We start from the raw sequence: 13,495 nt of genomic DNA, 5'->3' as shown, positions 1-13,495 counted from the left end.
ACGTGAAGTCTTTAAAGTTGTTTCTTTGTTGAAAGAAAGTTGCAGGTTGTTGAACAGGGCCGCTGTTCATGGGAGTTTCTTGGTCCTTGGGTGCAGGGCAGTCCTCTGAGGCTTCAGAGGTCGCTGGTCCCTGTTGGATGCATCGCTGTTGCAGTTTTCTTTGAAGTTGGGAGACAGGCCGGTAGGGCTGGGGCCAAAGCAGTTGTCGTCTCCGTCTTCTCTGCAGGGCTTCAGGTCAGCAGTCCTCCTCCTTGTTAAGGTTGCAGGAATCTGATTTCCTGGGTTCTGGGTGCCCCTAAATACTAAATTTAGGGGTGTGTTTAGGTCGGGGAGGGCAGTAGCCAATGGCTACTGTCCTGGAGGGTGGCTACACCCTCTTTGTGCCTCCTCCCTGAGGGGAGGGGGCACGCTTCCCTCTTCCTATTGGAATCCTCCAAAACCAAGATGGAGGATTTCTAAAAGCAGGGGTCACCTCAGCTCAGGGCACCTTAGGGGCTGTCCTGACTGGTGGGTGACTCCTCCTTGTTTTTCTCATTATCTCCCCTGGACTTGCTGCCAAAAGTGGGGGCTGTTTCCAGGGGGTGGGCATCTCCACTAGCTGGAGTGCCCTGGGGCATTGTAACACGAAGCTTGAGCCTTTGAGGCTCACTGCTAGGTGTTAGTTCCTGCAGGGGGGATGTGGTAAGCATCTCCACCCTGTGCAGGCTTTGTTTCTGGCCTCAGAGAGCACAAATGCTCTCACCCCAGGGGGTCAGAAACTCGTCTCTCAGCAGCAGGCTGGTACAGACCAGTCAGTCCTGCACTGAAGGATTGGGTAAAATACAGGGGGCATCTCTAAGATGCCCTCTGTGTGCATTTTTTAATAAATCCAACACTGGCATCAGTGTGGGTTTATTATTCTGAGACGTTTGATACCAACCTTCCCAGTATTCAGTGTAGCCATTATGGAGCTGTGGAGTTCATTTTTGACAAACTCCCTGACCATATACTTAATATGGCCACACTGCACTTACAATGTCTAAGAATAGACTTATGCAAAAAGAACAAGTGATGGACGGAATGCTGAACAATGTCAAACATTCACCCCGAGTACAGAGATCTTGGCCTAAATCCATCTTTTTTTTGCTCCCCATGCCATTCCAGTTTGGACCCAGCCATATGCAAATCAGTCTTGACCCTGTTCCCCATGGGAACAGTCCAGGACTCTGTGCGCACTATTTCTTACTTTGAAATAGTATATACAGAGCCAACTTCCTACAGTTGGTGCCGCAAGGAAACGTGCAAACTCTCAATCATCAGGAGATGCACCACCTCCTGATAAAGAGAGTCGCAAATTTGACGCAGCGTCGCAAGCTGCCAACCAATGACGTATCGCAAATTCGCAGGCCCTCTTCGCTCGTTACGACCGAGCTCACTGGGATGAAGTGAGTGACATCATTCAGCATCTACCTAAAGAGTATCAAAAACGGGCTCAACAAGTAGTAGAGGATTCAACAATCAGATTATTTCGGTACTGGATTCCGCTGACACTGCCGCAAGAATTGTAAACACAGCAGTCACAATCAGGACACCTGCTTGGTTACGAAACTCAGGATTCAAACTGGAAATACAGCAGGCAGTATTAAACATGCCATTTAATCAGCAGCAACTGTTTGGCCCGAAAGTGGACACAGCCATCGAAAAGATGAAGAAAGACACTAACACGGCCAAAGCCATGGGCGCACTCTACTCTTCCCAGTATAGAGGGACATTTAGGAAACCACAATGTAGGGGAGGTTTTAGACAGCAACCTTCAGAGGCATCCACCTCTCAAGCAAAACCCACCTACCAGTCCCAATATCAGAGAGGGGGCTTTCGTGGATCCTTCAGGGGACAATTCCCAAAATCAAGGTAAAAGTTTCAGCCCACCAAGCAGGCCTCCAGCAACAAACAGTGACTTCAATGTCACACTTCCCCAACACACATCACCAGTAGGGGGAAGATTAACATTTTACCACAAACATTGCTCAGAAATAACCAAAGACACATGGGTTCTATCAATTATCCAACATGGTTACTGCATAGAGTTCACACAATTCCCTCCAGATGTTCCCCCAAAAGCGCACAAACTGTTGGCACAACATCTAGACCTGTTACAAATAGAGGTGCAAGCACTATTAACAAAACAAGCCATAGAACTAGTACCTCACCACCAAAAAGGAACAGGGGTTTATTCCCTATATTTCCTTATTCCCAAAAAAGACAAAACACTAAGACCAATTTTAGATCTCAGGACATTAAACTGCTTCATCAAATCAGAACATTTCCACATGGTCACACTACAAGATGTAGTTCCCTTATAAAATATGGAGAATACATGGCAACACTGGATCTAGAAGATGCATATTTCCATATACCCATCCATCCATCTCACAGAAAATACCTCAGATTTGTCATACAGGGCAAACATTACCAATTCAAGGTACTGCCCTTCGGGATAACAACAGCACCCAGAGTATCTACAAAATGCCTTGCTGTAGTAGCAGCTCATATAAGGATACATCACATGCACGTATTCCCATATCTCGACGATTGGCTAATAAAAGCCAACACTCAGCACCAGTGTCAAAATCACACACAGTGTGGAAGATACCCTACACAACTAGGCTTCTCTATAAATTTCCAAAAATCTCACTTGCAACCATCCCAACTACAACAATACTTGGGAGCAACACTCAACACACAAAGAGCAATTGCCACTCCAAGCCCACAGAGAGTTCAATCATTTCAAACTATGGTGTCAAACATACAACCAAATCACCAGTACACAGTCAGATTTGTCATGAACCTCCTAGGCATGATGGCATCATGCATCGCTATTGTCCCAAACGCACGGCTACACATGCGGCCCTTACAGCAGTGCCTAGCAAAACAGTGGACGCAGGCACAGGGTCAACTTCCGGCTCTAGTGTTGATAGACCGCCAAACACACTTTTTGCTTCAATGGTGGAACCCTGTAAATTTAAACAACAACCAAATAAGGTCGGCTATGGACTCAGCAGACACGGCGGCCAGAACAGTAAACACGGCGGTAACCAGAGACACGCGTGGCTACGTACCTCCGGATTTAAGCCAGAAATCCAATAGGCTGTGCTGAATATGCCTTTCAACGGACAACAATTGTTTGTGCCGGAGGTGGACACAGCAATAGACAAACTAAAAAAAGACACTGACACTGCCAAAGCCATGGGCGTGCTCTACTCCCCACAGAGCAGAGGCACTTTTAGGAAGCCGCACTTTAGAGGGTGGTTTCGGGCCCAGACCACAGAGCCTTCCACCTCACAAGCCAGACCCACATACCAGGGACAATATCAAAGAGGAGGTTTTCGGGGGCAATATAGGGGTGGACAGTTCCCTAAAACAAGAGGGAAATTCCAAAAACCCCACAAACTAAACAGTGACTCCAACGTCACAAACCCCCACCACACAACACCAGTGGGGGGGAGACTCACAGATTATTACCAAAATTGGGAACACATAACTACGGACGCGTGGGTCCTAGCCATTATCCAACATGGTTATTGCATAGAATTCCTACATTTGCCACCAAATGTGCCTCCAAGAGCACACATGTCCAAACAACACTTAGACCTGTTGCAACTAGAAGTCCAAGCATTGTTACAAAAAGAAGCAATAGAGCTAGTACCCAACCATCAAAAAGGAACAGGTGTTTACTCCCTGTATTTCCTGATTCCAAAAAAGGACAAAACACTGAGACCCATATTAGACCTCAGAACACTAAATCTTTACATCAAATCAGATCATTTTCACATGGTAACACTTCAAGACGTGATTCCATTGCTCAAACAGGACTACATGTCAACATTGGATCTCAAGGATGCTTACTTCCACATACCCATACATCCTTCCCACAGGAAATACTTGAGGTTTGTAATCCAAGGAGTGCATTACCAATTCAGTGTTACCGTTCGGGATAACAATAGCACCAAGGGTATTCACAAAATGCCTTGCAGTAGTAGCTGCTCATATCAGGAGACAGCACATGCACGTATTCCCTTACTTAGACGATTGGTTAATAAAAACCAGCACTCAACAACAGTGTCTTCTACACACCAAATACGTCATAGAAACCCTTCACAAACTAGGGTTCTCCATAAAGTACCAAAAATCACATCTACAACCGTGTCAAATACAACAATACTTAGGAGCAACAATCAACACACAAAAAGGGATTGCCACTCCAAGTCCACAAAGGGTACAAGCCTTCCAAAATGTAATACTAAACATGCACCCAAACCAACACTATCAAGTGAGTTGGTAATGAAACTTCTAGGCATGATGTCTTCATGCTAGCCATTGTCCCAAACGCAAGACTACACATGCGTCCCTTACAACAGTGACTAGCAACACAATGGACACAAGCACAGGGTCAACTTCAAGATCTAGTGTTGATAGACCGCCAAACACACTCCTCGCTTCAATGGTGGAATGCTATAAATTTAAACCAAGGGCGGCCATTCCAAGACCCTGTGCCTCAATACATGATCACAACAGATGCTTCCATGATAGGGTGGGAAGCACACCTCAACCACCACTGTATACAGGGACAATGGGACGTTCAACAAAGGCAACTGCATATAAATCATTTAGAACTGTTAGCAGTGTTTCTAGCATTGAAAGCATTTCAACCGCTAATAGTGCACAAACACATTCTTGTCAAAACAGACATGACAACAATGTATTACCTAAACAAACAAGGAGGGACACACTCATCACAACTGTGTCTTAGCACAAAAGATTTGGCATTGGGCGATTCACAATCACATTCGCCTAATAGCACAGTACATCCCAGGGATTCAAAACCACTTGGCCGACAATCTCAGTCGAGATCACCAACAAACACACAAATGGGAAATTCATCCCCAGATACTACAAACGTACTTTCTACGCTGAGGAACACCAGAAATAGACCTATTTGCAACAAAACAAAACGCAAAATGCCAAAACTTTGCGTCCAGGTATCCACACCCTCAGCCCAAAGGCAATGCGTTATGGATGAGTTGGTCAGGGAAATTTGCTTACGCTTTTTCCCCTCTCCCACTCCTTCCTTATCTGGTAAACAAATTGAGTCAAAACAAACTCAAACTAATACTAATAGCACCAACCTGGGCTCGCCAACCATGGTATACAACACTACTAAACCTGTCAGTAGTACCTCATATCTAACTACCAAACAGACCAGATTTGTTAACTCAACACAAACAACAGATCAGACACCCGAATCCAGCATTGCTCAATCTAGCAATCTGGCTCCTGAAGTCTTAGAATTTGGACATTTAGACCTTACACAAGAATGTATGGAGGTCATTAAACAAGCTAGAAAACCTACTACAAGACATTGTTACACAAACAAATGGAAAAGATTTGTTTATTACTGCGATAATAATCAAATTCAATCACTACATGCTTCCGCCAAAGACATTGTAAGCTACTTATTACACTTACAAAAATCTAAACTAGCATTTTCTTCCATTAAAATACATCTCACAGCAATATCTGCCTATCTGCAGATTACACATTCAACATCACTCTTTAGAAGCCCAGTCATCAAAGCATTAAAGGGTTTAAAAAGAATCATACCCCCGAGAACACCACCAGTTCCCTTGTTGAACCTCAATATTGTATTAACAATACTCATGGGTCCACCATTCGAACCCATGCATTCTTGTGAGATACAATACTTAACCTGGAAAGTAGCCTTCCTAATAGCTATCACATCTCTTACAAGGGTAAGTGAAATACAAGCATTTACTATACAAGAACCCTTTATACAAATACATAAACATGAAGTGGTTCTACGCACAAATCCCAAATTTTTGCCAAAAGTTATATCACCGTTCCACTTAAACCAAACTGTGGAATTCCCAGTCTTTTTTCCACAACCAGACTCAGTAGCTGAAAGAGCTTTACATACGTTAGACATTAAAAGAGCACTAATGTACTATATTGATAGAACAAAACAATTTCGCAAAACAAAACAATTGTTTGTAGCCTTCCAAAAACCTCATGCAGGAAATCCAATATCCAAACAAGGCATTGCCAGATGGATATGTGTTCAGACCTGCTGTATTAAAGCAAAAAGAGATCTACCTATTACACCAAAGGCACACTCCACTAGGAAGAAAGGTGCCGCAATGTAATATATCTATGACAGAAATCTGTAAGGCAGCCACATGGTCTACGCCTCATACATTCACAAAACATTACTGTGTAGATGTGTTAACAACACAACAAGCCACAGTAGGACAGGCTGTATTACGAACATTATTTCAGACATCTTCAACTCCTACAGGCTAAACCACCGCTTTTGGGGAGATAACTGCTTACTAGTCTATGCACAGCATATGTATCTGCAGCTACACATGCTATCGAACTGAAAATGTCACTTAACCAGTGTACATCTGTTCGTGGCATGAGACTCTGCTGATTCACATGCGCCCTCCCGCCTCCCCGGGATTCGGGAGCCGTTATAAGTTGATGAAAATTTTACATTTTAGGTTGATGAAACTTGTACATTTGTAAATTTGTACATATATATCACTTTTATACACATTATGTACATACATACTTACTCCATTGCATGGGCACCTTTACTTGTAACACTCCGAGCCCAACACTAGATGGCAGGATAGTGCACAGCATGTGAATCTACAGCGTCTCATGCCACGAACAGAGGAACACTGGGTAAGTGACATTTTCCATATATATATATATATATATATATATATATATATTTTTTTTTTATTATTTTTATTTTAAGGAGGTGCAGGAGATGGTGAGTCAGAAAGAAAATTGCTGCTGGCTGCTCTACCTCTAAAAAAGAAAAAACACAAACACTTTCACTCTATTTTCATTATTTTCTGATGATCAATCATGCATCAGTAAATATATATATATATATTTTTAAATGGTACCCTTGTCATTTTGTTGGCACTAACATACGTAATGATTCATGGCGCATCCTGCGTGTGCACTCGTACCATCTTTATGATGCTGTACGGCATAGTCAAGAGATATAGGCACCTTAAGGTGAGACCTATTGGCTTTACCAGTGCTTGGTTTCTCTGTTGTATCTATTTCTTATGCGTAGGAGGTTGCAGAGGCTTAAGATTACTTTGATGGTATTTTTGTGCTTGAAACTTCTTTCTGGTCATTTTTTGTTTTCATCTTCGTAGGTGAGTGCTTCTCAAGTTGTAGCTTGGTTGTAATCACTGCAGTTTCTAAATCAGTGTTGTCTTAAAATTCTGGTAAGACTCCAGATTTTGTCTGTCATCTGCCCTCCATTAGATTCGGATTTTTGTTTAGGAAAAAAAGGTGTTCTGTAATCAGGGTATACCATGTGATGTTTCATCAAATGGTTTTACGAGCGACATTATTTGATAGACAAAGGGTTCTCAAGCATACTAGCTGTATTTCTACCTCTGTTTCTCTTCTGATAAAGTTGTTCTGAAGAGGTGTACCAGGCTGTTTTTGTTGGTTTTCTTGGTGATTTGTGGTTTGAGGTTTCCTTTAGTTTTAGACAGAATCTCAGCATGGTTGAAGTATTCCTAAGGAGACCATTTCTTAGCTACAGTTTAAGAATTATTCTTATAAAATACGAATTAAATGTATAGTATACATGTACAGCACTATAGAGGAATGGTCTTGCTCGGTCAGTCTTCTATCCATGGAGGTTCCAGTGGAAGTCTGACAGACGTACTTTCAAATGACATAAAAAAAACAGCCTGGTCAGTTATAACACGCGTTTACACTCAACTGAGTGAAAGGCAATAAAAACTCATCTTTTTTTTATCTCCAAAAACAAACTAGAAGAAATTACTTGCATCCAATCACAGTTCACTTGAGCACAACTGGAATAACAGACCCACTATATCGCTATAGCAGAGATCTTCAAACTGTGGGCCACGCTCCCCAGGGAGGCGCAAATGAGGATGACCTTGAAATGCTACTTTCCTTATTTATCGCGTTTCCAGGGTGTCTTCATTTACATCCAGCAGGTGAAGTGCATATAAAACTTGCCACCTTGATGACCGGGTCAAAAATATGACTACATTTTCTGTAAGCATTTTGTTTTTTCACATTTAGCCAGCTGCATATAAAATAATGTGTATACTGTAAACGAAAAATAAATACAAATTAAACTAATCTTTGGCAATTTTTTTCTGTTATGTTATCAAACCTCAGTTCATTAATGCGATCACTGCAGATATCTGTTAGTGAGACCAGAGAGTCACACAATGTAATTACCTGGTTGGCGTACTGCGGAATCGTGACTTATGTATTTATAATGCTATGAAGTCCCAGCCTGTAACACAAAGCACTGTGAATATGCAAATCATTACTAAGAAATTGTATTATGCACTCTACAAGCAAGGCTGTTGGAATTATGCAGCAAGAAGCAGCAAATTATGTTGCAGGGTTGACTAAATGATGTCGCAAAAAAAGACAAAATATGCAGCACGTTTTGTGATACGTTTTGCGATACGTTTTGCGATAGTGTTACTTTATTTTTTCAGTTTTACACATGCTAACACTGTGTGATCAAATGTTTCACCTCATTAGTGTCAGTTTAACACCCAGATTCAGCAATAAGCAACAGAAAGTTGACTGTCAACCGTTGCAGTGGGCTTGTCAACCTTTCCAATGGGCTTTCCACTGCGTGAAAACAGGTTGTTGCCTTTTTAGTAACTTTTGATCCCTTTGAGCTACAAACTTTTTGTTGTTGTTAAAATCAGTAAAACATGCAGCAGATTGTGGAGATATAAGAAAGGCTGCCACAAAATGATTTAGCATAAAACTAATGCTTTCAAAGAATACCATTTACAAATAGGTAATTACACTGTACGTAGTGCAATATTTTTACAAGTCCATTAAATGGAAGTTTTCCAAAAAGGAACACCGTACATCACCTCTGGAAAAAAAATAGTGACCTCATAAATTAAAGCCTGTACTCTGTTCCAAACAGCCTTTACATTTGGTGATTAACCAATGCCAAACATTTACATTTCTTTCAGATTGCAGCTACTCTGGTGAGAAGGCCTACTTCTTCTTTAGTTATCTGTCCATGGTTATGGCCCAGAAGAAATGGTGCTATTGGTGGGCTATTGTTTACTTTTACGAATGATATCCACAGCTCTCTCAGGGAGATTATCTGGCGAATGTGATTTTGTTTAAATGGTCATCACTACCATAAGGGCCGTGCACCCCAATTTTGGCTGTTACTAGCAAAATGCTGGGTGGGAACCCTTTTTTCCTTGCTAGCATTAGGACCCATGTTAACCTTCCTTCGCAGGGAACAGGTTCAAAGCAAAAGGCTTAAGCCTTTTTTTCTTTTCTTTGAACACAAAGGGGCAGACAAGCTGCTTTGGGCCTCATGTCTAGGAGTGATGGGCCAATGGAGAGAGTGGGCAGAGCAGTAGGTATCCTATGTGTTGGAGATGCAGTGTCACGGAGGCCAGGCATCAAGTAAACCCCAATTTGTATTGTTTTACTACCTTTTCTTGCTTATGTTGGGACCCAGTGCACCATTGTTGTGCCAGTGTTGCTTTGGGTCTTGGAAGTTATACTGCGGGACTCATGACATCCGTGGAGTTGGGCCTGTAATATAAACATTTTCCGAGCCCATTAATTGTAACCCAGGGCACATCCAAGCAAAGTAGAGGGAAACGTTTGTTTTTCCCTCTATTTCTAAAGCGCCTTAGTGACCAATATTACATACATAAATGTGTATACGTCGCAAAGATTAGTAAGAAACAAACTGATACTAAATGTGTTCATGTAACTTGATAAGCTCCTGGGAAGTGGAGTAGTCATCTTATCTAGGCTGATTACGTTCAAGAGTTACATGGAGAAACTCAATGTTTCAAGAGAAAATGCTTCTGCAAGTATGTCATGTTTTTTCATCTTGACACCGCTGACAACATTGGCTCTATTAGCCTCTGTCTTTTATCACACCTCCACTAGACTGGGACAATTAAATGAGGACAATTAGACTTGTAAGGCCTGATTCATTATATATATGATTTTCAATATCTTATTCAAATCGGATCGAATGTCTTGCTTCTGCGTTGTCTTCTCCAGACCGTGGCACTATGCAGGAATTTTAATTGAAAACCTGTCACTTTGTCCGCCTTACAAAATGGACAGAATGACTTACATTAAACTCAGTGTGTGCTGAGCGTCGGGCGGAAGGAATTCCATACCATGTATTTATATTGCCAACACTAGTAGAAAAGTGAGGAACAAAAAAGATTGCTGAAACATGTTGTATTCCCTCCAAACATTCAATGTAAGTAGCTGGTCTATTTTTTTGCACATTGTCGCTTTGTAAAAATAGTGGATGTCTAATTGTAGAACTTTTTATAAGATGCATAATAAACTCTGAAATATTAGCCAGTCATGCTGTGATTACATTGTATGGTGGTGTTCTTAACCTTCTGTGTAAAGCAAACAGTGCGTTGTCAGACAACTAGGTGAAATACCCATTCCATCCAGCCATTTTTCGCTTTGGATGCACTTTTTGCATGATTGCATCCTGACGTCCTACTCAGGAGTAATGCCATTATGTACTAATTCCAGGCCTGAATTAATAGAACATTTGAAGGCATCTCATAAAAACTGTTACCTTCTAGCCAGTGCTTTAGTTTGCACTATTTGACTAACGTATTCTTGGGGTGACCCGCCATAGGACTGATGCTTCTCCTACCACTTCCCCCGTGTTCTACGGCTAGTCCCCTCTCTGTGCAGCCCAGCCATTGCCCAGTGCATACGAGCAACATCAGCTAGGTCGGCGAATGTAGATTGTCTGGCATCTCGTGCAAGCACTGCTGACTGACCATTGAGTCGCAGCTCTCCAGCTCCAGATGCTGGAACAGACTCTCTGCACCAGCTGCTCACAAGTTCAGGATTACACAGCAGACCTGTAGGCTCATGTCCTCTTCTAAAATGAAAAAAATAGTGGGTGCACAGCTGCTCGATTGAAGTGCCATGCTCCACTTGCGCCATGTAAGCTCACCTACATAGAGTGGATTTTCTCCTGCTGGAGGGCAGACAGACCACAGCGCGTAAGTCAGATAAATGTGCCTTCAGATATTCATTCTTATTCACCTTTCACAAGTTTTTTAATTTAAAAAAAGATAGTTGCAAACCTACTGTCTGCTTACCCTCTACTTTGCTGCACAAGGTGACATAGATCCTATGTCACATTAGCGACCCTTACCTATAAGCATGTGTCTCGGAAGGAAACGCTTGCTAGATTGTGACTGGACCATAAGTCGAACAAGAAACAGAGGGGTAAGGACCTGTGCCCCTAGGATGCAAAAAGATCATTTGAATAAGCCAGTAGCCAAATACCCACTCGTAGTTTGAAGCTTAAATAATTGTTACAGAATCGTGGAAGTAGCTCTTGTTACTAGTGAGAAACTGGAGGCAGCTCTAACATGTTTTTATAATTTGTTTTCAGATTGTCTTGACAGAGTATTTCATTTAATTTTCATTATTTATTCGTTTGCAGCTGCAGCAAGTCCACTTCACATGTTGGCGACTCATGCGTCTGCATCAGCATCTCTTCCAACGAAGCGTCAAAACGGCGATAAGTTCGAACATCCTGAACTGAAACGAATAAAAGCCGATGAGCGAGAGAGCATAGTCTTATCGATTAATGCAGATACGCCACCAGTGGCCGCAAGTGAACAGGACAACCAGAAATAGACACTTTGGACTGAAATTTCTTTTCTTTATTATATATTATTTTTTAACAAAAGAAAAAAACACAAATATAAACTTAAGGTGCCAAAAGGAGACACTTAACACCAAGAACGCTGTCACGTGTTCTTACCCGTTGGGTAATGGGGCCCTGTGAAAAATAAAACTTTCAGCACTGAAAAACAAAACAAAAACACAGGTGGCCTTAGAACTCAGTTATTTAAATCTCTATAAAATATATAAAACAGAAGACAGACTGAAAGACATTGTTCTAAAGGCTGTTATCTCCTACTGAACTACCTCAGTGAATACTGGGAACTGGAGAGGTGGGCACGGTTGCAGCTTTTCACATCTTTGTTTGATGGAGACAGACTACATCAGTCTAACGGCAGCATGATAAGCGCTTAGTGTGAACTGGTTTCAATACGATTGTATATTCCTCAAAGGGAACCGAGGCACGGAGCCATTTCCTACATCTTGGCAGCTAGCCTTTTCACAAATTACCTACCTAAAGCAGATGTTGGTAGATATGCAGTATTTTGTTGTTCACATGTGGAAACATTTTGAGGTGTACTTTGTCATTTCTCTGCAAAAACATAAGAGCCCAAACAAAGCCTGAAACACAGAAAAACGGAGAAAAAATCTCAGTGGCAGTAGTTGACATTTCATATTGCTCCATTTCTGCTCTGGAAACTTAGAAATCACACTTCACTTTTCATGTGAAATTTTATGTTTTGGAAATCTGAATGTATTGGGGGAGGAGAGGAGTTTGATTTGTTTTGTTGCTTTTTTTTTTTTTAAACCAACGGGAGTGATTAAACTTCTTGTCTGTCCAGTTCAACTCCAGATTAAGCTACTTTATTACACCTGCAATTTGTTTACTATTTTAGCAGATGCCTGATAAAATGTAATCAAATTTTTTACAACATGTGTAGTGATCAAAATGCTTCTTCAAGCTTGCATGCAATCCAAATTAGTGTAAATGCGCCGTTACCCGAGGTAAAGAACTGCTATGGAATTTGACCACAGCTGCACTTAACTGTTTCTCTTTCTTGCTACTTTTTGCTGTGTTCGTTACTTTGTGTTGACTTTGTCCCTGGCATACCTCTTCTGGTATTAAGTAAAAAAAAAAAAGTCTTGCTTAATGTGTATGTTTAAAATGGCAGAAACTGTTCGACTCCTTTTAAGTGAAGGTCAATTTCTGAACTAGTCGCCTGTCCAAAAAAGCAATTACAAGATCTCCTTGGAGTTCCTTCAGAAGTCCTAGGCATTATGACCTGGTAAGTGGTATTGCTGATGAGGAATGTGCAATACAGCGTCCATCAAATGACTCTGCGGACTCCATTCAATGTAGCTGTTGTGTTTTTCGAACAGTGGCTACACAACTATAATAAAACACTTTTTTGTAATTTGCTGCGAGTTTTCTTTGTATATGTGGAGTGAAGTATTATTTAAATTGCACATCATGCATTTTTATAGTACCACATTTTATTTTACATTTCTGCTGTGTGTGGAATTGCCACGCATTAAATAAAGGCACAAGCCTTGTAATGTCCTAAAACATATTTTGAGTGGGTACTAGTAGATAGGCTCGAAAATGTTTGTATTCAGACAAAAATACCTTTCCTCCTTCTATATGTTTTCCTTTTACTTAATGAGTTTTGAAGCTGAATTAACTGGCTAACTCTAATGTTTATCTACTAAACATCCTGGAGTGCTGAAACCTAGAGAT

At 41.4% G+C, this 13,495-nt stretch overlaps 1 protein-coding gene across 1 annotated transcript in view; it reads left to right on the top strand.

Annotated features, from left to right (window-relative positions):
• FOXK2 (forkhead box K2) overlaps nucleotides 1-13,172 on the top strand; it is a 223,177-nt gene extending 210,005 nt beyond the window's left edge. Inside the window, exon 9 of the mRNA XM_069200363.1 lies at nucleotides 11,573-13,172. Coding sequence (XP_069056464.1) covers nucleotides 11,573-11,769 — 197 coding nt within the window. The 3' untranslated portion in view covers nucleotides 11,770-13,172. The remainder of the gene's footprint in view (nucleotides 1-11,572) is intronic.
• The last annotated feature ends 323 nt before the right edge of the window (nucleotides 13,173-13,495 follow it).

The sequence above is a fragment of the Pleurodeles waltl genome, chromosome 7 (genome assembly GCF_031143425.1).
Source record: "Pleurodeles waltl isolate 20211129_DDA chromosome 7, aPleWal1.hap1.20221129, whole genome shotgun sequence".
Taxonomy (NCBI): domain Eukaryota; kingdom Metazoa; phylum Chordata; class Amphibia; order Caudata; family Salamandridae; genus Pleurodeles; species Pleurodeles waltl.
The sequence above is the reverse complement of the archived record's forward strand: the minus strand, read 5'-3'. Positions and strand labels throughout refer to the sequence as shown.